The sequence below is a fragment of the Patagioenas fasciata genome, chromosome Z (genome assembly GCF_037038585.1).
Source record: "Patagioenas fasciata isolate bPatFas1 chromosome Z, bPatFas1.hap1, whole genome shotgun sequence".
Taxonomy (NCBI): domain Eukaryota; kingdom Metazoa; phylum Chordata; class Aves; order Columbiformes; family Columbidae; genus Patagioenas; species Patagioenas fasciata.
In genome coordinates, this window is record NC_092560.1 from 38059876 (window position 1) to 38084442 (window position 24567).

Here is a 24567-nt window from a genome sequence, read left to right on the forward strand (position 1 = left end):
TAACATAAGTTGATTATGGTTGTAAACTGGGTGTGTTCCTCTGAAATTCCCTGGAGGTCATGAAGCCTGATCTAAGAGGCATTGAAAGAGTTGTTTCAAGGCCAGTCAAAGTGAACACAAGGATATGTTTCTTATTTTGTTCTTTAGTCTTGTCCATGATGCAATTAAGTAAGGTATTTTTCTCAAGGATCTGGGACTTGCTACTGCAGGATGCAATTTCCTAGACTAGTAAGACCGCACTCAAAATTGCTGTAGCTGTAGAAGACATTAGGTGAAGATCTCAACTGATGTCATCTTGGGGATGGGAGTCCAGAATCTGGCTATGATGGCTAGCTAAGAATTTCACCAGTTGAGAAAGCGATATAGTGGTATAAATCAGGTAAACTATACTGTACATGTAGCCTCTGAAGAAATAGATGGCAATGGTACAACTTACACAACAGTTACTGGACTGCCATGAAGCTCTAACAGCACTGATGCAAGCTGAGATGTCACCATCAAGCTGTTTCACTGTCACTGCCTTGTCCAAAGCTAATCATAGGCATAAGTCACAATAGCACAGAGATTAAAATCCCAACTGAGATCAGCATCTACTCCGAACTTCCTTTGCCTTTATTTCTTATAGTATTCAAACTAACACCTAGTTCACTTCTAATTCTTGTTCTTTTTATTTTTCTTGTTAATATTTCTTTTGGATTTGAATAAGGAGAATAATGTTGTTCAGTCAAATTATAGATATGCTGTTTTGATTTAGTTCTGTCTTGTGGTTTTGATTCACTAGTGCAGCAATTCAGTAATTTGCTTGAAAAATTACAGAATAGAAATTTAATTTTATATGTTATGTTTACAGCAGTTATTTTTCATTCTCAGGTCTGCGTGTCAGGTCTGATTTGTTAGATCAGTGCCAAGTTCATTTGACAGTGACAAAACCCATTCTTGGTGTGCTTGTTGCTGGAAAAGGAGTGGGAAAGTCCAGTCCCTGTAGCATACAGTCTTACGCAGCACAACAGATATGGACATAAAACTAGTTAGTGTAGGGAACTATCGCTGGCTTTAGTTAAGTTGCAGTTTTCCCATGTGCTTGTCACATCTGGAGTGACCTCTACAGTGCAAGTCTTGGAGTTTGATGAAAGACTCAAGAATTCAAGTTCAGAGGGAAATCTTTATGTAAACATTGTGGACACCCACAGAGTATACATTTTCCTCCTGCTGAGAAAAAGAAACTCTGTTGATCTTGTATTAGTGTATCTTCCTGTGTGGAGGAAAATGAGAATATTCTTAGCTGTTTTTTTCTACAGGGTAAAAAGAGAAAAGGGAAAAAGAAAAGACCTGAATTTTGAGTAATTTTTCTTTAAGGAATGTTTTATTTTTTTCTAAACAATGTTTTTGGGAGAATAATTCCCTTGTCAGTAAGCGTCAAAAGTTCAGCTACTGCCAACTAAAACACTACAAGATAAAATAATACGACGTAAATTTTCTTCAGTGAAGGAGAAGGACTTGTTAGATGGCACTTTCAGAAATGTGGGGTGATTAAATAGTCTTAAAATAAGAGAAAGCATATGTTTTACATGGAAGTATGGTTGGTTGGGGCAGGCTTTGCAAAGCGTCACATACAAGCTAAATTTCATGTACTCACAAGGTGTTATCAGCTGATTCATTGCTGAATAAAACATTAGAAGACTTGAATCAACCTCAAGGAGTTTGCAGTTTCATTGTAGTACTGACAAACACAGTATCTAGGGGAGAAGAGGGAGAATCTTCCCTTCCTTCAGTTTAAGTTTCTGTTGTACTTAATGCACATAGGCTTCAACACAGAGTACCAGGCGATGCTTTTACTAATGCAGATATATTGCACAGAGCACTACTGAAAGGTTTCACAGAGTAGGATGTTTGGGATGCATTACCGAGGAAGAAGAGAGGTGCCCTGTACAGGAAGTAAACGTTAATATTAAATATTTATGCAGATGAATACTAAGAAAAAAGAAGTTACTATAAAGGTATCAGGACAGTTTCAGATTAAATTACAGTGCATTAAAACAGAGATATTCAGGGTAAGATAATAATCTTTGTTTCTCTATTTCAAAACTGAAATCTTAAAGGTAAGTAATTCACTGAGCTTCTAACAAAGTTTTTGGCAGCAAGCGTAAGACTGGCACAGCCAATATTGCTAAATTCTAGAATTAAAATATGAAGGTATTAAAAAGATAGATGTTTAACATTTTCTACTTATTTTAATTTGAAAGTGGTTTTAATTTTTTTTTTTTTTACTTTCATACATTCAACTGCTTTTCTATCAGTGGTAAGGTCTATAAGTGTGATGTTTTTAATGAGATGATATTTAATTGCAGTCTCAACTGCAAGAGCTTGAAAAAAAACTACTTGGTTTTCATCCCTGGCGCTGGCTTGCAGTTTTCAGCCTCTTGCCTCCAACACCAGCCAGCACTGCCTGTGTTCTCTGTCATGCAAGCTCTTGTACAGAGAAGTTGCTTGGTCATAGACCCACTCAAGATTTATGTGGAACAGACCACTATGAACCATGTAAAACCCAGGTTTACAAACTGCTCCCATTTGTCAAATAATTAATTTACAAAAGCTTCACATGACCAGAAATTAATTATTAAACCCCAGGCATGAAGTTAAGCATATTTACACCATTTGCAGTTTAAGCAAATTCCTGACCTTACCTGGTCAGGAATAATGACTTGAAATCAGGTGATATTTACCTGTATGAATAGAAAATTAAGCACAGTTAGGGATTTATTATGTGGGACAGGGCTATAATTCATGTGCTATTATCAACCCTCCTTTTTAGCCTTGCACTGGAAATGGTGAGAGCTATTTTTGGATATTTCATGGGGAAAACATGGCCTTAGGAGTACATGAAGATTTAACTTCAAGCTTTTTCGCCTGAGCTTCATCATGCAGCTGCTGAACAGAAACTTTGAGTCCAATGTAAAGTTGGAGAAGTTCAGTGTTTCATCAAATGCAGCAAATTTGGGCAAATCTGACTTGATTTGTTTTCTTAAGACTTTGTAGTTAATAAATATTTTAAGACTTCATATTTAACAGGGACATTGGTCCTCACACTGTCTTGTTCCTCACTGCTGAAAAAATAGTTAGATACAAAACATTAGGGCGTAGTAGGTATGATTTCTGTTACATTTCTTTGATGTGCTTACCTGGCCCAAAGTGTGCAGGTGTAGTGTGAGTCCCAGAGGGCGCAATGAGATACACTTGTGTGGAAGGATTATACTGCACTCTTGGATTATGGTTTTTTGATGAAACAAGCACTAGAAATGAAGGTTCTAAGTAGAAGAGAGGCCAGGGAGAGTACAGAGGCCATGACCGCTCCGGTTAAAATTACTGCTCTTGGAAATTGCAAAAGACTGATTTTCTGATGAAATCCTCTGTACTTGCAGAGACAGGGATTTCTGAAAATTTCACAGTTCCTGTGCTAAAGGTAGTGCAGTATCAGTTATATGTATTGTGCAAATAAAAAAGATTACCGCTCCTCAGAACAAAGTATTTAATGATTTTTAGAGACTAATCCTGACCTTAAAGGAGTGACAAGGGATTCCTTCTTCTTTGGCCCTTGTTGAAGAGAAATTAAATTCTCATGGTACAAACCTCATCCTACAGGTTTTAGGCCGAAAAGTACACAGGCATGTCTGACATTTGGTTACAGAATCTGCTTGTCTTATATGTATAAAGTAACCTAATTTAGGAAAGTGAAAAATAATCTGCAACTTACTTTCTAGTGCAAAAGTGAGCTTCCAGGCATCTTAGCTTGTAAGTTTGCAGCATAAAGCAGATACTGATTCTGCCACTGCATTTTGGTGCTTAAGTGTGAAAACATCTGCAGCTTAAGCTGTGTCCTGGAATGATCCAAGTTGTAAATAAATCACTTGGAAACAGTGATTCAGGGCAGTGCCATTCCCACCCCCTCCACTGGGGGAAGCCACATTCAGATTTATTCTGGGTCAGACCTCAGGAGCAGTATTTATTCATTAAACCACATTGTTTCTGTGGGAAGCCAGACTTCCCAGTTCGTGCCCGCTAATCAAAATAAATGAAGAAAGGCACTGTTGCAGCAGTTAGCATGACTCTGGCAGTAAGCATAGTTTTTCAGCCTTAGGCGTGATCTTTGAGCTTGAGATTCTGCCAGAGGGGTGACACATGCACTTGTGCAGGGTCAGCCCTGCTCGCCGGTACAGCCACCACCAGTCTGGCAGAGGGGAGTGCAGCCGCCCCGGGGAAGCTCTGACTCCTCCAAAATCCATCATTAAGCTGGACCAGCATAAGCAGAAAGTTTGTGCGCAGGAATGGGCAAAGAAGGGAGGGGAAGTGTGAAAGGATGTGACAATGTAAAAAAGGGAATTTAGGAACGTGTTAGGATGAGTGCCTTCCTCCCTTTTCAGGGATTCAACCTGGGTGTAGTCACCCAGTAGAAGGTGCAAGCAAGCCTTAGCCTCTGGTTCCAAGTATTAGCTTTCTCAGTTAAGGAAGCCTAGTAAAAAGATTTTTATAGTGGCAAGCAGCAGAGAGGAAATTGCGGAAAGAATCTGGAAAATACTTACTCATTTTGACTCCTTCACTCAAGATTGTCAGCAAAATTACTACAGCCTTCCTCACCGAGGATGCTTATCTTGGAGCAGCGTGTCCTTAGTACCCCCTTCCAGGGCAGAGTAACCTTTACCACTCACGCTTCTGTTCTCCTTCCCTGATATGTCAGGCTCAATGCCCAGGCATGGGATGTCACCCAGCCTTCAGGGGCACGTGTACATCTGACTCCAGGGAGTTGAGCACTCTGGGGACCCTTAAATCAGAAGAACTTGTGGCAGCAAACAGCATCTGGACTTAGCTGCAACAGACAGTTGTGTGGGCTGGTGTAACTGGAACAGAGTTATGAGGAGTGCTGGGCAGGCAGGGAGAAAGACAAACTTCAGCAGAGTTTGTGCGTACGTCTGGTGGATGCAACTGGCAAGCACAGATTAAGTGGCTATTCTGGGAGTCTGGCTGGCAATACCAAGCCATTGCCAGGAATTTACAAATGCAAAATCGGCATCATACACAAAACCACCTGTTTTATTTCTCAGGTTATGCTTAGTAAGGGTGCAGTTAAGCACATCAGGCTGTTTTTATTCATGTCTGTGTTCCACCAGCTTCCACAGGTACAGGGAGCCCATTCATGCAAAAAGCAGTTGTGGTTTTCTGCAACCCGTGTTGCTCCAGAGAACCTGGAAGCAGCTTCTTCAGCTCAGGAGGGAAGATCTGTTGGCAGCACCATTCAGTATGCTGAATAATAACTTCCTCCTATTTGTCTAGTAATCCAAAATGTCTTCTAGGAAAAATGAGACAGACAGGTCTAGTATTCCAGCTCCTATGAGGAAAGACATTTCCACTAGAAAAGACTAATACTAGGAAAAAAAAAAAAGTGTCTTCATGCTTTGAAAGAAACTATCATTACTATTTCCAGATCAGTTGTAAACTGTATTTGTGTCTTCTGATTTTAATTATTAATGCAAGACTAAAATGCCACCAGCATAAGTAATTATGGTATTTGTTATTGTGTGACATCTTCAATTTTGACAACCAACAAAAGAAGAAAAATCTAAGCAAAAGACTTACTTTATCGGCTGTGCAGACAAATAAAGCAATTTATTGAAGTCCACAGTGCCAAAAAGGTGGTCCATTGCTTTCATGAAAAATGGTTCAAGGTTCAGTAGATAACAAAAACCCCACATTAGTTTATGGGTGGGCAGTGATTTTTTTTAAATGCATGGAAAGACTCTTAAGGATTATTCATGCTGAATTACTTTGCGCTACTGCTTCAGACCAGCACTCAGCTCTTTGATGTGTTTGTTTATGAAATTACACTTTACATGCAGCCTTCTGCATGGTGGTTTTAGTTTAAGAGGCCCCGGAGCTCTCTGTAGTCAGACCAGCTGAGCAGAAAATGCTGTCTACAGCACAAAGTATTGGTAAACTATGGGCTGAAACAGCCAAACTAAATTTCCTAATATCAGTAGAGTTTGGTATTGCACTGCTTTCTATATATTGACATACTTCAAAGTTAAATCTTGCAAGGAATGTGAAGATTACCACCTTCCTCAACTGGTAAACTAGTACTGGATCTTCCTCTTGCAGCATTCACTTGTTTCTCGTAGGTCCTTTGGAAGGTGTAGTGTTGGTGGTGTTGTTCTTACAAACTGAATGCTGCTGAGCAGGTTGTGTGGATTCTTAAGAAAAATCTTCTTCAACATCTTTCTTCTGTCATCATGTATCGAGACGGCCGTGTCCCAGTGCTGTTTCCCCACTGCTTTTCTCACTGATGGCTTGATGCCAGTAAGTGCTTTGCACCTCTGTAGGTGGACAGGTTTTGCAGCATCTTATATGTCCTCCTGTTTTGTAAGCCACAAATGACTATCAGATGTAGGAGTTATTTTATCTTCTCAAGTTGCAGAAATTAATTTTTTACTCTGTAGGACTTAATGGTCTTATGTGCACCTCCTGTGGAGTTAAGATGTTTTTGCTAAAAGTTTCTGTACCTTTTTATTTTCTTTACTTTATAACAAACAGAGCAAGAGTACCAATGCTACTGATCCTTACATGTACTAAGGCTGTAGGAGAGCTCCATTCCCATTATGAGTTCTGGTCTTAGCTGCTGTAAAGTCTTACTTCAAAGAACAGCCCTGGTACACACACACAGTAGTACAGCAGGACTGGAACCAAGTCCAGAGGAAAAAAGTAGCAGTAGCTGATGAGCTGGAGTCTTGGGGCTGCAAATGCAGAAGGGACAGGGCATGGCCAGACACATACCATAGGGGACAGAAGGGGCAGGTTGGGAACCCAGGCCGTACCTGCCCTTCAGGCATCTCCCACGGCATAAGGTTCCTAAATTGTAATTACCAGCTGACAGTGGCCAGCTGATTTCTAAGAAACACGCTGAAAGAAGTATGGTGCTATCCCCCGTGTTGGCAGACAGCATCTAGGGCTACAACTGGAACAACCAGTTACTCCGTTAGTTTCTTTACTTAGTCACCTCAGTGGGATTGAAACGAGGAGGGGATCCATGAAGCTCTGTGTGGTGGAGTGTGGAGGGAAGGGTCAAGAAACATTTAAAAGAACTCCAGATATGAATGCCTTGGAAATGACATACAGAAAACTTACTCATAAGGGTGCCAAGAGTTATTAAAATAAGGGTTTCAGGTGCCCCAGGGTGTCTTGTTCTTTTAGAAAGGTTCTGGCCATGCCATCTACTGTACCCTGTATCTTTTCTCAATAGGTGAAAAACTAGAAAGTTTCATTGTACTGCATAGCTGAGAATTTTGGTTCTTCTTTTGCATTTTTCATTGGGAAGGTGAATCTGAGAGACAAAGCAGCAAGTCATCCAGTCACTGCAATGCCTGTTTTAGACTCTGGAGAACCTTACCATAGTGGGATTGGGCTTAGTCATGGCTAGCTTAACCACCTACAGTCCTGATTTCTGTCCTGCTTTAACTAAACACCTAATAGTAATTTAATTAAAGCAGAGACCTTTTGTGCATAGTGGTTTATCTCTATAAGGATCATGCAAAGTCAGGATAACTGGAACATGGACATGTTCTATATTGAGAAACTACTAGGAAAAATAGCTGTCTGAAGAGTCAGGATGGCATAAAAATATTGTCTAAACCTCAGTGAGGAAAAGATAAGTTCCTGTTCTCCATTAAAAAAAACCCATAGTACATACACTGTAATACTTGTTTGATATGTTTGAAGCCAGTGAAGAACAACTTTTGAAACCAGTTATTTGTACACTATTTAGAATGCAACAATTTGCATTTTGAGTAATCAGCTAGGATTGACATAAAAATAAAGGTGGAAGACATTCTCCACAAGGTGCACTGTTCTTCCATATTGCAGTACGATGCAGAATTGTATCTGTGCTTCTAATCTGCTGATCTGTCCTGAAGTAAAAATCTGTCAATGAACACAATTCACTGAAGGCCAAACTGCTAATCTATGCAAAAGAGTTTCTTTTGTACCTGCAGAATCTGTGGGACAGGCTGAGTCAGTCATGGGCCCATGTAGGAGACATGGACCTGTCAAGTCACACAATGTCAATGTGTGGCTAGGTTTCACTCCTGACCTTCAGGACAACTAGTTTGCCATTTCTACTTGATACTGGATTGTCATTTTAATCTTGAATGTTGGGTTGTGGATAGAGTGAAAAGAGAAATATTCTTCTGACATGTGAAAGTACATAAACAGGAAACAAAAATACATCTCTGAAAACTGTTTTTTTGTTTGTTTTGTTTTAATCAATGACTGTGTTTTTCAGTAATGCAGTATTTCTTGGGAAAATGTCTCCAGATGGGAAGGCAGTGTTTTTTCATGCATGGTTTTAAGTCTCTAAGCTGATTGGTACATGCTTGAGTTGTGTTTCTTGAAACTAATACAGTAGCTCATGGGAACATGGAATAAGAAAGGTGAGTGGATTTCCAAGTTTGAAACACCATTACTGTGAGAGATGCAATATGTGCAATTCTTAACAAAGTGAGCAATTCACACACAGTCACTACATGAATATTTGTTTAACTTTTGCAACTCACTGTTTGAAGTGTAAGATATTTTTTGTCTCATGCAAATCTAAGCCACTCACTGCTGCTTCAAGCATCACTGCTTAAAAAGCTCTACTGTGATAATCTAACTCTTCAGTATCATACTGAAGGTGAGTTCACACACAGTAGGAAAGAGTGCAACAAGGATTCCAGTTGCAGGTGCTTACTGTAAATGCAGACAGTTTCTTCTTTAAATTCCTTTTCAGGACAGTAATGCTAGTTTTAGCAACACATATTTGAGTGTAATTCAAGAAGAGTAGTAGAGCCTTTCTCAATGGCATTTGTTGAGTCTTATGGCTTCTTTTGATATAGCAGTTATAAATCTCTTGAAAAGAAATATAAGCATGGGAAGGAAGATACGCTATAAATACCTTGCAGCACATAAAGAAATGTTTGTTGAGCTCAGTGGGGGTGTGTTGTTAGCAATAATCAGCAGTTGACTAAGCCCAGAAATAGCTTGTTTCTGAAACAAAGATTGCAAGTGTTTGGTGGCATTTGTTTGTGGAGCTAAGCCACTTTTCCAACATATTTGCATTAATTTGTATGATGTCAAGAAAAAAAAATACTTGCAGATCCTCCTTAATAACTACTGAAGCCCTAGCAAGCAGTCATGACTTTGGAATGGTTTAAAAATTGAAGCAGTGGGAGAGGATAGAGAGAGGCAAGGTAATCGGATGGTGTTGACTTACCATTTTAACACTGGGGGTAGCAGTCAGCAGATCAGGAGGCAAAACACAGTGAACGTTTTCCCTAACATTTGCTAGGTTAGCGTACTATAAAACGTTATTGGGTAAAGTACGTGGGTTGCTCTTGAATCTTCTATCCAGCTCCAGCATGACTCAGATAATTTGCTTGAATACACTGAATCTCATTCCCTTCTGTTGTTTGTTTTTTCACAGTGACAGCTAGGTTTAATTTAATAACTGTATGTATAGTAACTCACTTTTTTGGGGGAAATAGCATAACTAACCGCAAACTGCTGTGATCATCTACATCTGTAACTGTAAATTGAACACGGGAGTAGACTTGTTATCATGACACTTGTGCTTTTCATGTCTGTAAAGCAGAGCACTGGATGCAGAAGTAACAGGAACGTATGCGAGACTCGCAATGCTCACTGAGATACGTATTTCATAAGCCAGTGAATGAAGTGGAAGGAATAAATCACAACTAGGACATGCTAATCAGCTTCTCATAGAGTGCTGTTCCACCATGTCTTCCCATCAGGAAAACCTGTACTGACTTCTTAACAGCCAGGAATGTGAAATTTCTGAGGACACAGAACAGCTGTGAGAATTTAACAGCATTGTTCTTTTTTTTCTTCCCCACGTTTATGATACAAAGAAAATACATGCAATATTCTTACTTTTGCTCTGATATCCATAAATGCATATGTTTATATTTTTGATTTTTAATATTTTTCAATTTGTGATCATTAAACAACCCTGAAAATGGGACTTTTGTATAGCTCACTGAAGTAATTGTACAAGAAAGTTAAGAGAAGAAGAAATATACCAAGAAGTACACACTTATCAGTGACAGCCTGAAGGTAGTGCTGAAATTGGAGAGTCACTCTAAAAGACAATTAGACTTTGCTATCTCCCATCAGAAGATCTCATGTCATGTAGGTGAGGCAAGTCAGAGATTGGTACCAAAAGCAAAGCAGAAAAACTAGAAGAGGGAAAAGATCTGGTTTAAATATCACAGTAGGAAGGTGATCTTAAAATAGGTTTGGGATAGACAAGAGATGTGCAAGATGAGTGGGTGTAGTAACATAGAAAAGTGGGCTATCAATGCAGTACTGTACACAGAAATTTGAATTAACATCATTACAGGGATAAAGCTACATTATTTCTTGTGTGCTTTAGAGCTTTCCATTTACTTGCATCATCTGATGCTTCAGCAAATGCTCTGAACTCATAAAATGGCTGATAGATGTGTTTGTAAAGGCTTGGATGGTCACTTTATACGCAACGATAAGCACGCTGTTGTACTTAAGGAGGTCAGTGAAGCAATCAGAAAAGAAATATATAATTGTGTAGCATGGGTCTGTAAGCATGGTACTGCCTAGGCTTTTTAAGTTTAATGAACCAGCTTTCCAGCTGCTGAATATTCTTGTTACAGTCTCAGCAAGGATTTTAAAACCAAAATCTTGATACCACAGTCTCCTTGGAGAATCCGTGCCTCTTATTCTCTTAAAAAGTCTGCATCTTTTATGTATTAATGGTTTTGAGATCAGCCATTTGCTTCATTTTCATTGTAAATGAAGGCCAGAGTCTGATTTCCTTCCCCATTCTCTGAACACCATATCCCCTGCAAGCTGTCTCATCAGCCTTCATTTGCTCTCTGGGGTATGCATGATCTTAAAATAGCTGAAATAATCCTGTAAAACAAACACTTTGCCAGCCATTTTCCTATTCTGTTAGGGTGATGCAAAAGGGTGATGCAAAAGTAATTGCGGTTTTGGACCATGAATTTTAAGTCATTATAACTAGGTTCAAACATCTTTATTAATCAAAATAGGAACCATTACAATAAACACATTTTTGCCAATGAGAAAAAAGTTTGTTTATTCCTGTAGCATGAAAATCCATGCTTCAGGTTTCAAGAAACTCTTGGAAAGCATTTCCAGCATCCTGCTGATTGTGGAACTGTTTTCCCTGCAAAAAGTTATCGAGATGCTTGAAGAAGTGATAGTCAGTTGATGAGAGGTCAGGTGAATATGGCAGATGAGGCAAAACTTGGTAAACCAATGTGCGACGTGTGGTTGGGCATTGTCATGGAGAACAATTGGGTCCTTTCTGTTGACCAATGCCGTCTGCAGGTGTTGCATTTTTTGGCGCATCTCATCGATTTGCTGAATGTACTTCTCAGAGGTAATGGTTTCATGGGGATTCCTGTAGTGGATCAGACTAACAGGTGACCACCAAACAGTGACCGTGACCATTTTTTCGTGCAGGTTTGGCTTTGGGAAGTGCTTTGGAGGTTGTTCTCGGTCCAGCCACTCAACTGATCATCACTGGTTGTCATATAAAATCCACTTTTTGTCTCATGTCACAATCCAATTGAGAAATGGTTTGTTGTTGTGTAGAGTAAGAGAAAACGACACTTCAAAACAACTACTTTTTGATTTTTGGTCAGCTCATGAGGCACCCACTTATTGAGCTTTTGTACCTTCCAATTTGCTTCCGAATACCAAACAACCGTACCTCTGAGGCCCCAGAGGAAGTCAGGACAATGGAGGAGTTTGCCTTGGTTGATGAGAACTGGGTTAGGGAGCAGTTAGGCAGTCCGGACATCCATAAATCCATGGGTCCAGATGAGATGCACCCCCGAGTGCTGAGGGAGCTGGCTGAGGTCATTGCTGGACCACTCTCCGACATCTTTGCCAAGTCTTGGGAAACGGGAGAGGTGCCTGAGGACTGAAGGAAAACAAATGTCATTCCATGATTCAAAAAGGGCAAGAAGGAGGACCCGGGTAATTATAGACCAGTCAGCCTCACCTCCATTCCTGGGAAAGTGGTGGAACGGCTTGTCCTTGGTGCCATCTCAAGGCATATCAAGGATAAGAGGGTCATTAGGGGCAGTCAACATGACTTCACCAAGGGGAAGTCATTCTTAACCAGCCTCATAGCCTTTTATGAGGACATAACGATGATGGCAGAGTGATGGATGTGGTCTACCTCGACTTGAGTAAAGCATTTGACACAGTCTCCAACAGCATCCTTACAGCTAAACTGAGGGAGTGCCATCTGGACAATCGGGTAGTGAGGTGGACTGCGAACTGGCTGAAGGGAAGAAGCCAAAGAGTCGTGGTCAATGGTGCAGAGTCCAGTTGGAGGCCTGTATCTAGTGGAGTGCCTCAAGGGTCAGTACTGGGGCCAGTTTTATTCAGTATATTCATTAACGATTTAGACGAGGGAATTGAGTGCACTATCAGCAAGTTTGCTGATGACACCAAGCTGGGAAGAGTGGCTGACATGCCAGAAGGCTGTGCTGCCATCCAGTGGGATCTAGACAAGCTGGAGAGTTGAGTGGGGAAAAATTTAATGAAATATAACAAGGACAAGTGTAGAGTCTTACATCTGGGTAGGAACAACCCGGGGTTCCAGTAAAAGTTGGGGAACGACATATTAGAGTGCAGTGTAGGGGAAAGGGACCTGGGGGTCCTGGTGCACAGCACAATGAGCATGAGCCAGCACTGTGCCCTTGTGGCCAGGAAGGCCAATGGCATCCTGGGCTGTATTACAAGGGGAGTGGTCAATAGGTTGAGAGAGGTTCTCCTTCCCTTCTACTCTGCCCTGATGAGACCACACCTGGAATATTGTGTCCATTCTGGGCTCCTCAGTTCAAGAAGGACAGGGAACTGCTGGAGAGAGTCCAGTGCAGGGCAACAAAGATGATTAAGGGAGGGGAGCATCTCCCTTATGAGGAAAGGCTGAGGGAGCTGGGTTTCTTTAGCTGGGAGAAGACTGAGGGGTGACTTTATTAATGTTTACAAATATATAAAGGGTGAATGTCATGAGGATGTAGCCAGGCTCTTCTCTGTGACAGCCAATGACAACAAGGGACAAAGTGTGCAAACTGGAACATAGGAGGTTCCACTTAAATTTGAGAAGAAACTTCTTCTCAGTGAGGGTATCAGAACACTGGAACAGGCTGCCCAGGGAGGTTGTGGAGTCTCCTCTTCTGGAGACATTCAAAACCTGCCTGGACACATTCCTGTGTAACCTCATCTAGGTGTTCCTGCTCTGGCAGGAGGATTGGACTAGATGATCTTTTGAGGTCCCTTCCAATCCCTAACATTCTGAGATTCTGCGTAATGGTTGATGTTGAGTTCTTTGGCACCTTCTCATGTAGTTGTAAGAGGATCAGTCTCCATGATTGCTCTCAGTTGGTTGTTGTCAACTTCCACTGGCTGCCACTGCGCTCCTCATCTTCAAGGCTCTCATCTCCTTTGCGAAGCTTCTGGAATCACCACTGCACCATGTGTTCATTAATTCCTAGGCTAAATGCTTTGTTGGTGTTGCAAGTTGTCTCCACTTTTTTATGACCCATTTTGAACTCGAATAGGAAAATCACTTGAATTTTCTTTTTGTCTAACATAATTTCCATAGTCTAAAATAACTATAAAATACATACAAGTAATAATGCAGTAGCAAAAAAAGTGAAGCAAGAAAAGCGCATTACAATTATGTGTATCATAGCCACATTTATTTAAGAATGCGTCCAATATCAAACAGCATATTTCAACAATGCAAAAACTGGAATTACTTTTACGCAAACCTAATGGGTGCCTTTCTAAGAGTATAAGTCCTTATGTACACAAGTGGTGCAGCATCCCCAGCATGTCCTCAAACGCTACAAATTCTTACTGCCAAAGATGTCCATTCACAGGAGATTTCAGAAAGTTAGCACTGCTGTTAGCTAAAATCTGATGAGATAAAATTACAATATTTCTTTTAAAACCCAGAGACATACCTCTGTTTAAAAGTGTGGATTAATGTTTAATTTCTAAAGGCTCTGTTCCCTTCTGTGGTATTGTTACTACACAAGCAACGGTGGTGTCCAATGCAAAATGCTTTTTTTAAGGGTTAAATGCAGCGCAGACAAACGTGTCTGCTGTCAAGGTGTGAATGTTGTGGTAGTAATCTGTAGCATTTACATGTGACTGTAGCCAAGTGTCTAAAGGCATAGTAGGAAGTCTTACCCTGCTTTTGCAAAGGGATTAATCTACCCTGTATGTATGCTGTTGGTGACCAATCTGGAGAGCAAGCCTGCAGGAGCACAGCCTGGTGTTCTACCTGTTGAGCTACACAGCCTCCTCTCACCAACAAGCACTCCCAGCAGGGAGCATCGTGCAAAGCTATCAGGAATTTACATCCCCAGGCTCTTTATTATCAGCATAAACCTTGGTTTCCAATTTCCACCGTTGAAAGCACTCTAAGTGATGGAAGAAAGAGTAAAGCAGAGAAAAAAGACACAATTGAGCTGTGATTTCTGCTTCACCTTGTGGCATAAATTATTACTGCACACAGGCTGTTATTAAGCAGGTCTGTGTGACACAAGGCCTGTGCAGGATTATTTGTTGGGTCCATGCTCTGCCATGAGTTGTTGATGGAAGGCTTAGCAGCAGTGGAATGTTCTCACAGGGGATTTGGAGCTGATCGACCACTTTTTCCTCTGATACGTAACCTTCCCCATTGGTGGACAGAGGCAGCCTTTAAGTTTAAAAGTACAAAAGATGAAGATTTTATTTGCCTTTGCAGCCTTTGAGGGGGAGGGACAAAAAGATTTAGTCTTATCATTTATCACTCATAATCTTAGGAGTCTGTGGAGAAAAAAAGCAGTGCAGAGACCCAGTATGCTGTTTCGGAGACTTACAGGCTGTTTTTCCATGACACATAAAGTCATGAGCTTCCTCTGCCTTCTGAGCGGGTTTCAGAGGGTTGGGGTGGGGAGGCGGGGCACATTTTTTCCCACGCTTGGTGTTGATTGGTGTGGTGAAGCTGCAGACAGGGAGGAACGTGCCCTTTACCTGTCCTCCCTGCTCCCTAGATGGGGACCCACCAGTCGTTGCCATGAGGACGAGCCGCTGCAGCCACCTGCCGGGAGTCCCACCTGAGCACCCGCCAGCCCTCGACTGCAAGGCCCTGCCTGCTGGCACCAACAGCTGTCCGCAGTATGTCATGCAGGTGTCGACCAAAGATGGGCAGCTGCTCTCCTCCGTCGTGCGGACGCTTGCCACGCAGAGGTACGTGAGGGGTGTCGGGATGGGCCAGGCCCCTTCCCTGTGTGGGCTCGAGTTCCTCCTCCCCAGCTGCCACCCACAAGTCCTGCGGGCACTTGAGGGGAAGACGTGGTGGTGTGCATAATGAAGGCTTACCACCCTGCACTCATAATTAAACCCCTCGTCTTAACTTTATAATGATTATGCTACATATATAATTAAGCCCTCATCATTATATTCTGTGAAGAAGGGGGAAGCAAGCTGTCTGGGGATGCTGCTGCTCAAGGGTGTCAGCTGCAGTAATTTGCCCTGATATGTAGCGGGAGGGTTTGGCGGGCGCTGGCTGGCATGGGATGCTGTGTTTGGCCTTTTTGCTGCCGTCAGTGCTTCTGCAAAATGTTTTCTTCACACTTCCCAAGCCAGCACAATGAGCAGCTGGACAGGCTGTTTCTAGCAGAGATGCACACACAAGTGTTCATGCTTCAGCCATCAACCAAGTGACTGAGAGCACCTTTTCCTGCTCTCAGTGTAGAATGACAGATTAGTGGTGAAATATACATTTAAACTGTATCCTTTGAAACACCACCCTGCTCCAGCTTGGCTTTGTTTTCATTAGAAGCAAGAACAAGGATACTTAAGGGTTTGGCTGTATCCAGAGTTGATACTTGGGACAAAAAAAGCCACTTCAGTGGTGTCAAGCTGGAAAGACTGCATGGGTAGCCCTGGATTTTCACAAAACAGCAAATATAATCCAATCCACTGCATTTATGTGAAGAGTAGAATTATTAACTGCTGCTGTACCTGCAATGTGACAGCCTGAAATGGCTTTTTCACCTACTTGTAGCAAGTTTTTAAAACCCAGTGCGTTTTGCACAGCCCAGATGTACATGCAGAGCATCAAGCACAAGTTCATACATTTTTACCAGGCACATGGAAAGGAGCGGGCTGGCTTCTTTACTCTTTCCTGCAGTTACGCTTGAGTGAGGTCTACCTGGGGCAGCCTGCAAAGACCCAGAAGAGGGACAGAGGGAACAGCTGTGTGCCACTGTAATGCTATCTGCTACTGAGGTTTTGTCAGTGACAGCGAAAAAAAACCACTTTTCTGAGATGGCATATGTAGTAGGGAGAGGTTTTGTTTCCAAGACCTCTGCCAAGAGATGAACTTTCTCAGCCTTGACATTCAGGGGGAGTTGATTTGAAGCTGCAGTATAGTGGATCCATGGTTCAGCAGCACTGCTGTTCTCAGTCTGCTCCTGCTTTCCGCCCCACTGCGCTAAACCCAAGCACCTCAGGCAGCCATGCGACTGCCTTCCTCCTTCCTGAAAGATTCCTCTGCAAAACAGAGAATTTCAATAGTTAAAATCAAGAGTCATGAAAGTTTTCACTGGCAGGAGGGTCACCTGTCCCCTTTTGTACATTAGCACCTTGCCACCAGGGGTGTGTGTGACACAGTCCTTATTTTCAGTACTGTTAATATCACTCCTTGAGCTGCTGGTGGGGTTTTGCCCGGAAGAGAAACCCTCCCTGTGGACAGGAGCTTCCTGCTTGCAGACACCTGCCTGAAGTTGTGACCCTGCCTTCACACCCCTACAGGGCAAGCTGCTGCTGATTCAGGTCCAGTAGGCCTTTGCTGCTGATCACTGGAGAGGTCAGGGGATCATCACTAGCATAAGAGATGCTACCTTGTAGGTCAGGAGTGATGGCAGAGATCGTCATTACCATAAGAGGTGCCCAGCTGAGGCAGGTTTGAAACTTCCTGATGCATTTAGAGATTTCTTGAAGCGACTGCTCCACTGGAATATGAAGAGGTGGGAAATCCAAAGGTACAGAAGCACTTGGTTGTCTGTCTTCTGTCACTCTGATGTGTTTTGCACTCTCCACTTTCTCACCCCCAGAAGAGATATTTTAAACAAGTACACTCGACTGCATGCAGCCATTAGCCCAGCAGCCTAGTGTTCTAACTACAGAGCAAGTACACAAGCTGCAAATCTTTCCCACATTGTTAATTCATGACATACAGAGAGAGGCTACATCACAGCCCTGTATGCAATTTTCTCTCTTCCAGCAGCCCGTTCAATGACTGGGCAATCTGCAGGATCTGCCATGAGGGCAGCAGTCAGGAAGACCTGCTTTCCCCCTGCGGATGTACAGGGACCCTGGGGACCATTCACCGCAGCTGCCTGGAGCGCTGGCTGTCATCTTCAAACACCAGCTACTGTGAACTCTGCCACTTCAGGTTTGCAGTGAAGCGCAAACCCAGGCCATTGGTGGAGGTCAGTACATGGGGCATGTCCCCAAAAGCTTAGCTTCAATGAGAAAATCATGCTTGTTTTTATATAGGCATCTCAAAGCCTTTGCAGCTCTGCTGAAGCCAAAGCAAGCTATGAGTTTTGGGCTTGGCAAGATGAGGGCAGGAGCTCAGTGAAAGGGTAGGAATAACAAAACCCATATTCCAAACCAAATTTTAAAAAGGCAAGAAGAATGGAATCAATGGGTTTTCTTCAAGGCAAATGTAAGTGAGATTTGGGAAACAGTCTGCAGTGAATTCCTTGTATACCAGCTGGTTTGGCAGAAAATGGAAGTGGGGTAAGTAGCAGTTTCTGTGGAATGCGAGACAAGCGTTAGTATTCAGCATATTAAATATAGATCAGGAATACTTTTTTCTTGCTTTTGAGAGAGAAGTAACAAACCGAGGAGCCATAGAAACCTGATTTCCAGCGTCAAGCCCATAAGAAGGAATTGTTCTTGCTCAATATCTGGCATATTTAGCCCTTTGTGAGTGACCTTTTGGCCTCCTGTTGCCTGTGTACCAGATTCAACAGTGAATTGGACAATTGTTTCCGCCTTATCAGTTAAAATTCAGTTTTTGCCAACTATAGATGCTTTAGTGGCTGCCTCAAGTTTGCCAGGGTTTATTTTTTTTGTCCTTGGGAAAAGAAAAAAAAGAGCAAAAAAGAAAGCCAAGATAACTGTCCTTACACTGTTAATGATCTTTCTCCTCACATTTTTTAATTTGGAAAAAAAAAGTAAAAATTATGGTTTATGTTGGAATTAAAAGTGCATTACAAATAATAACATTTCAGAGAAGTAACGAGAAGCATCTTATTGTACTAGTTGTAGACAAAAGTGGTTACATGCTAAGCTTGAGTCTAGGACAACATGTCCTTCTTCATTATTCCTCAAAACTGCAGCAGAACTGGGTGAAGGGCATACAATATTGTTGTGGTTTAACTGCAGCTGGCACCACACAGCCACTCACTCACTTCCCCTGGGTGGGATGGGGAGAGAATTGGAAGAATAAAAGTGAGAAAACTCCTGGATTGAGATAAGGACAGTTTAACAGGCAAAGCAAAAGCTACACACACGAGCAAAGTAAAACAAGGGATTCATTCTCCATTCCTCATCAGCAGGCAGGTGTTCAGCCATCCCCGGAAAAGCCGGGCTCCGTCAAATATAACTGTTACTTAGGAAGACAAACACCCTAACTCTGAATGTCTCCACCTTCCTTTTTCTTCTCCCAGTTGATATGCTGAGCATGAAATCATCTAATCTGGAATATCCCTTTGGTCAGTTGGAGTCATCTGTTGTGGCTCTGTCCCCTCCCAGCTTCCTGTGCACCCCAGCCCTCTTGCTGGTGTGGTGGTGTGAGCAGCAGAAAAGTCTTTGACTGCTCAGCAACACCTGAAGCATCAGCATGTTATCAACATTATTCTCACACTAAATACAAAACACAGCACTACTAGGAAGAAAATTTACTCTATCCCAGCCAAAACCAGGACAGATATTAAAAACAAGGGGGGTGAGGGCCATCTTGTTTTGTTCTTATTCACAGATGAGAGGATACAGAATAAAACAGATGGCTGGGAAGCAAGTCAAGGACCCGTGCAGAGAGGGGGTGAACAGATGTCATTGAAGTCTACCAAAATTGCTTTAGGCTGGATTAAGTTAGGCACGCATATTTTGTGTCTAAGCCTAAGGATATCTTCATTCTTCCTTAGGATCAGCAAAAAAAGAGATACATGAGACAGTATTTTAGCACAAGACCTGTAGTCTTGTCAAGCCTTAGCCAGAGCAAGCTTAGGCCAGCTGTGTTCGATTGCCTCTGGCTTGTTGTTTGTGCTTCTAGCAGGACTACAGCCTCTCCCAGAAACTGGTTCCAGTTTGAGAAGCTCTGCTGTTGAGTGTTCTCAGGCTGTAAGTGACTGAGCAACAAAATCTTTGTGACTTGACCATTTTCCAATCAAGATGATACCTTCTGTCATCCAGCTGCTCTGAGCCTGTGCCAGGCAGTTTTTGGCTGCAGTTTTGCCACAAGGACAGTGCCACTCTGAATTTGCCTTCTGAAAAGAAAGATAAGCAATGCTGAGGCAGTGCAAAGTGAACAGTTTGATTTTAGAGTCCGGCTTCTTTGAGCTGTTCTCTTGCAACAGCTGCTTGTGATGTTTGCTTTGCATGAATGGGACATGACATTGTCCAGAGCTAATGAAGATTGAAGAAGTTGAAAGCAAAGCTAACACTGCCCAGGCTGGGGGAATCTGGTCACTTGATCATTCTTTGATGAAGTGAAGCTTCTTTTTGGCAAAAGCAGTAATAAATAATAGCAACAAAAACAACAATAATAATAACAATAAAGCTGTATTTTGTTTTATAGCTGAGGACAAATGAGAACCAGGTGCAAGAACATTTTTGAAACATAATACACATTGTTAATTGATGTTTTTGTCTTTATTACCTAATCTTTTCCTGCTTCTCAGCTACGCACCCACAGCATTTTAGTGCGATAATTAGCAGTTACATGTGATTGCAGAAGAGGTAATAAAAAAATGCAACTGACTTTTTTGAAGTCTGTTGTGATCTTGTACAAGAAGTATGTTTTCAGTTTAGAAGAGAATTTAAGTTCTACTTTTAAAAGTTGAGAACAGCAGAGACAAAAGAGTAACTACAGTGACTTGTATGCAAGAAGACAAATTGAGCAGAAAGATAGCAATCAAAATTCCTGATTTCTGTTAGTATAATTAAAGTTTGTCCTTAAAGTTTGTACCTATTTAATACATAGGTCTTTGAAATCCAAAGTTGTCCTCATGCTATTAGTTACAGCAAATATGAAAGTTCCCAAAGCGTGACTAAAGCAGATGCAAGTTGTCAGGTTCCCTCATCTCCTGCATCCTAAAAGCACTGTCCTGTTTGCCTCCCCCTGTATTACCCAGAGTATTAGAGAGGTGTATCAGGTGTAGTGAGACTGTCTCTCACAAAAAAAGCTGCTGTAATATTTGGACAAGTGACAAGTCAAAGTGGCCACCTGCTTTTAACATCATGTGTGTGTGTGTCCATGGGGGATGGGAGGGGCGTGTGGGTCAAAGTAAGATAGTTAGTTCTCCAAAGATGCCTGTGAACTAGATAATGGAAATGGTGAATGGTCATTTCAGTGGAGGTGAATGATGAGTTTACCAATGCAATTTAAGAAGTCAATAGGTACTATTGTACTCTTATTTGTAGAGCATAGTCTATAGAAATTTACCCAGTGACTCCTCAGCAGACCCTGTCTCATGCAGCAACTATATCCCAGCAATTGGTCAGTGACAAGTAGTATAAAAATGCCTGAAGCAGTGAACCATTACATTTATCTTTCCTCCTAGAGATTTTCCATCAGGAAAAAAAAAAGGTATTTCTGACTACTCGAAGACATTACTGACTTTCTTGAAGGGAAAAAATAAAGAAGAGAACACAGTTTTATGTCTTTTCCTCATCCCTTCACTGGATTGGGCATTGCTTCTTAGCAGCTTAGCCATGGATGTGAAGGAAATCTCAAAAGAAACAGAGACACTTCACTTGCTCCATCTAGAAATGTCATATCTGACTTCAGTCCTGCTGTTAGCACCCAAGAGAGGCTGCAGAAGGAGTGGGCTTGAAATGAAGTGAGCCGTAGATGGTATAGATGGTTGTTTAGCCATATTCCTTCCTCCCCTGGGTACATCACTATGGAAGCAGCAGAGAAATTTTTGCTGTGCTTTATGATTTGATCAGAACATACTAGTGAGCCCATAGCATTTTTCCCACCATTGCTGCTCTGTTGCTAGTTTGTCATGAGTTCATCATGAGATGAAAACAAGTGTTCCATAAAAGATAGTTACAAGATGGCTTTTTGCCTTCTTTTAAGCAGTTGCCCATGTTCACACGAAGGATGTGGGCCCATAAACTCAACAGGAGATGTGTAGCTCAGATAAAAGGGACATATCTGCAATTATGGTCTGCCTCCTGTGTTCAACATGTGTAGGATGAAAAAATGCAGGGAGCTTACCTTTGCTTTATCTCCTCAGCTTTTGTTGTGCAGAGCAGCCTGTTTCTTTTCCTGGATTCCTTTTTTAAGAAAAGGCAAAGGAAAAATAACATGCATTTTGACCTCCATTTCATCTTTTATCCTTTGTATCTTTTCTCCATCATAATCTTCTCTCTGGTCAACTGAGTTTCAAACTATGCTTCTAAAGGGAGACATTTCTTTATCTGTGCCACGGGACATGTTTTTGTTGTCTGGGGGAGAAACATCTCTCACAAAATGTACAATCTGCTAACTGTTTGATGCCCAAAACCCCATCAGAGAGGCAGAAAATGGTAGTACAGTCCATCAGGCAGATCCATCCTCTCAACATTGCATTTGTGAAGCTTCATTCTTGGTCCACTGCTTTTTTTTTTTAACTGGAATTATTTCCCCCAGAAGAATTGTGTTCCTGAGCCATGAATCAGGCATTATGGTGGGGATGAACAGCTCCTTCGATGTTCAAGGAAAGTGTTTTTTTCATTGCCATCCACTATTTATGTCTTTTGCCTGCTGCTACCTTCGGTGGAGGAGCTCTGTGACTTGTCCCTTGTGAAGTCAAAGAACCACACACCAGGAAATGTACGTTTCTCCTCCTCCACAGGTGTTTGTCAAAGGTTGGACAGCAAAAAGAAGTGTAATGTCCTTTACAGTTCCTTCTCTCCATACTTTTGGCCTACATGTGGCAAATGTGCTCTTTGTGATTTTACAGCTGTCAGTAAGAGCTGCTTTCTGTTAAGCATTCACAGATTTTGTTAATTTTGGCTAATGTACTGCAGGTAAGTGCAGAGCCCCCTCATGCCACAACCTGACTTTCAGCATTTACACTGCCTTGCTTATGGACTAAGCTAACTGGGAACTGTCACGCTCCCTCCAGATAACCATCCTTGTGGTGGGACTTCTGCTCAGAGCCGGGACTGATGCTCCTCAGCTTCTCCGTTGAGACCTGGGACTTATTTCTCAGTCACTCATGAACTTGTTCACAGCAGCTGCACTGGAGAGAATGTGATGTGTTGTTGTAAAGGTGTAAGAGATGGATGGTGATAGAAAAAGAATTTTTTTCATACATACGATCACAGAGTCCTTTGTTCGTCCCCCTTCTGGAGAGCATCTGGCAAGCTCTGGCACATAAAATACAAGCTACCAACATAAATCAGACATAATCTACTGGAGCATAAGCTTTCTGTAGCATCTTTGGAGTCACATTTTTGCTAGACAACATGATGCTATTAGAGGCACTTGGCAGGCATCAGCAGAGCAAGTCCAGCCATTTTGCCTGATTTCAAAGGTTCTCCTTCAGATAAGGGGATTCTTTGGAGATGCCCACAGCCCTCCAGTCAGTTAAAATGAGCTATTTGCAAGGAATCCAGAACATGTTGTCCCTTTACAAATTACCAGAACATGGACATTCCCCTCCGTCCTAGGGCTCATGATATGGCAAAATTATGTTCAAGAAGTACAGGCAAGGTCTGAACCCACCTGTTCTACCATATGCTAGATGTACAACAGCCCTGTACAGTCAGTTGGAAATTAGGGGTGTGCAGGACACATGCTTGGGCACATGATGTCTCACCATGAGTGCGCCCAGGGACACTGCATCTCAAAGGAAAAAGCAGCTGCTGCTGAGCAGCCCTGCTTCTCTCTCCCGTGTCTCAGTCACCCCGCTGCCAGTGACACCCTGACACAGACGACCCAGGCTGAAGCAGCAGAAACTCTTGATACCAGAAGAAAGAAAAGTCTGTAATATAGTGGTTGATGTGTGTAGATCTGATGTTCCTTGTGCCACACCTGGAAGGATCTCAAAACAAACACAATGAAATCAAACTGCAGGAGATTGAGCTAGTGGCTTTTATACAGCTTCCTCTTCTATATAAGCTGCTCTTTTAGTGCAGCCAATCCACAGAAATAAATCCACTCTAGAAATGTATGATATTTTTCATGTAGATGCTGTCGCTATGTTTTTGAGGCAAGCTTTATATGAGTATTATATAGCATCTTAATTTCAATTTCCATGTTGCAGCTGTGTTGCTTCCACTTGGCTTAGTACAGAAACAGACAAAAAATCATGGCAGTGCAAATGTATTTATGTGCAATAAAATATTGTTAGAAAATAATCAGCTACAACATAAATATGGTATAGGAACACTATGAGACCATGTGAGTCAGACTTGTATTGCTTGTAAGTTATTTACATGTTTTAAACCAACTAGGATTTGGTATCTCTTGGTTCCTTTTTTCTTTTTTTCCAAACAAAAAGAAAGCACTTAATTAACAATATAAAACTCATAAGCAAAACAGCATGACTAGGAGAAAAAATAAAGTCAAGATAATCATCACAATATTGGGCAGAAATTAACTTCAGTTTTTCCCGATCTGTTGCTGGTTGTTGAGCTAGTGCTAGAAAATAAAAATAAATTTTTAAAAAACTCCTAAGACCTGTATCTATGCATGAAGTAGTCAAGATGAGCTTACATTACAATTTAAAATTGGCAGATGTCTTACACTGAAATATGAATTTACTTTTTGTGCAAGACTTTTGACTCATGCTGGTTTTATCTGTTGGGATTTTTTTTACTTATTTTTCCTCCCCACTAATCAGTGAAGTAAGTTGTCAGCATGAAAATACTGCAGTGAAGAGTCACCAGATTTGCTGCATGTAATTTGTAGAGGGATCACTCTTAAAGCCAGAAGGCAAATGGTGACTTGGCATAGTCACCAAGAAGGAAAACTTTAATCAGTCTGTGTTTGGAGGAACTATAGCTGTCAGTGCGGCATATTAGGGCTGGGAGTAGATAAATTAAGCATGTCCTTCCTCCTTTTTTGACCTTAAAAGGGCAAAGTAAAAGGGGCAAAGTGATGGAGATGCTTTTGTACCTAGTTGTCTCCAGTTACAAAAATGCCACCCTCGAGACCCAAACCAC

The 24567-nt window shown here is 41.8% G+C and overlaps 1 protein-coding gene across 7 annotated transcripts in view; it reads left to right on the forward strand.

Annotated features, from left to right (window-relative positions):
- Window positions 1-24567, forward strand: part of MARCHF3 (membrane associated ring-CH-type finger 3) — a 94561-nt gene that overhangs the window by 37567 nt on the left and 32427 nt on the right. For 6 of the 7 annotated variants that reach the window (XM_071802463.1, XM_071802468.1, XM_065860526.2 and 3 more), the window contains 2 exons: window positions 15162-15357; window positions 17399-17606. In XM_071802463.1, coding sequence (XP_071658564.1) covers window positions 15162-15357; window positions 17399-17606 — 404 coding nt within the window. The remainder of the gene's footprint in view (window positions 1-15161; window positions 15358-17398; window positions 17607-24567) is intronic. The other variant, XM_071802464.1, reaches the window with a different exon arrangement.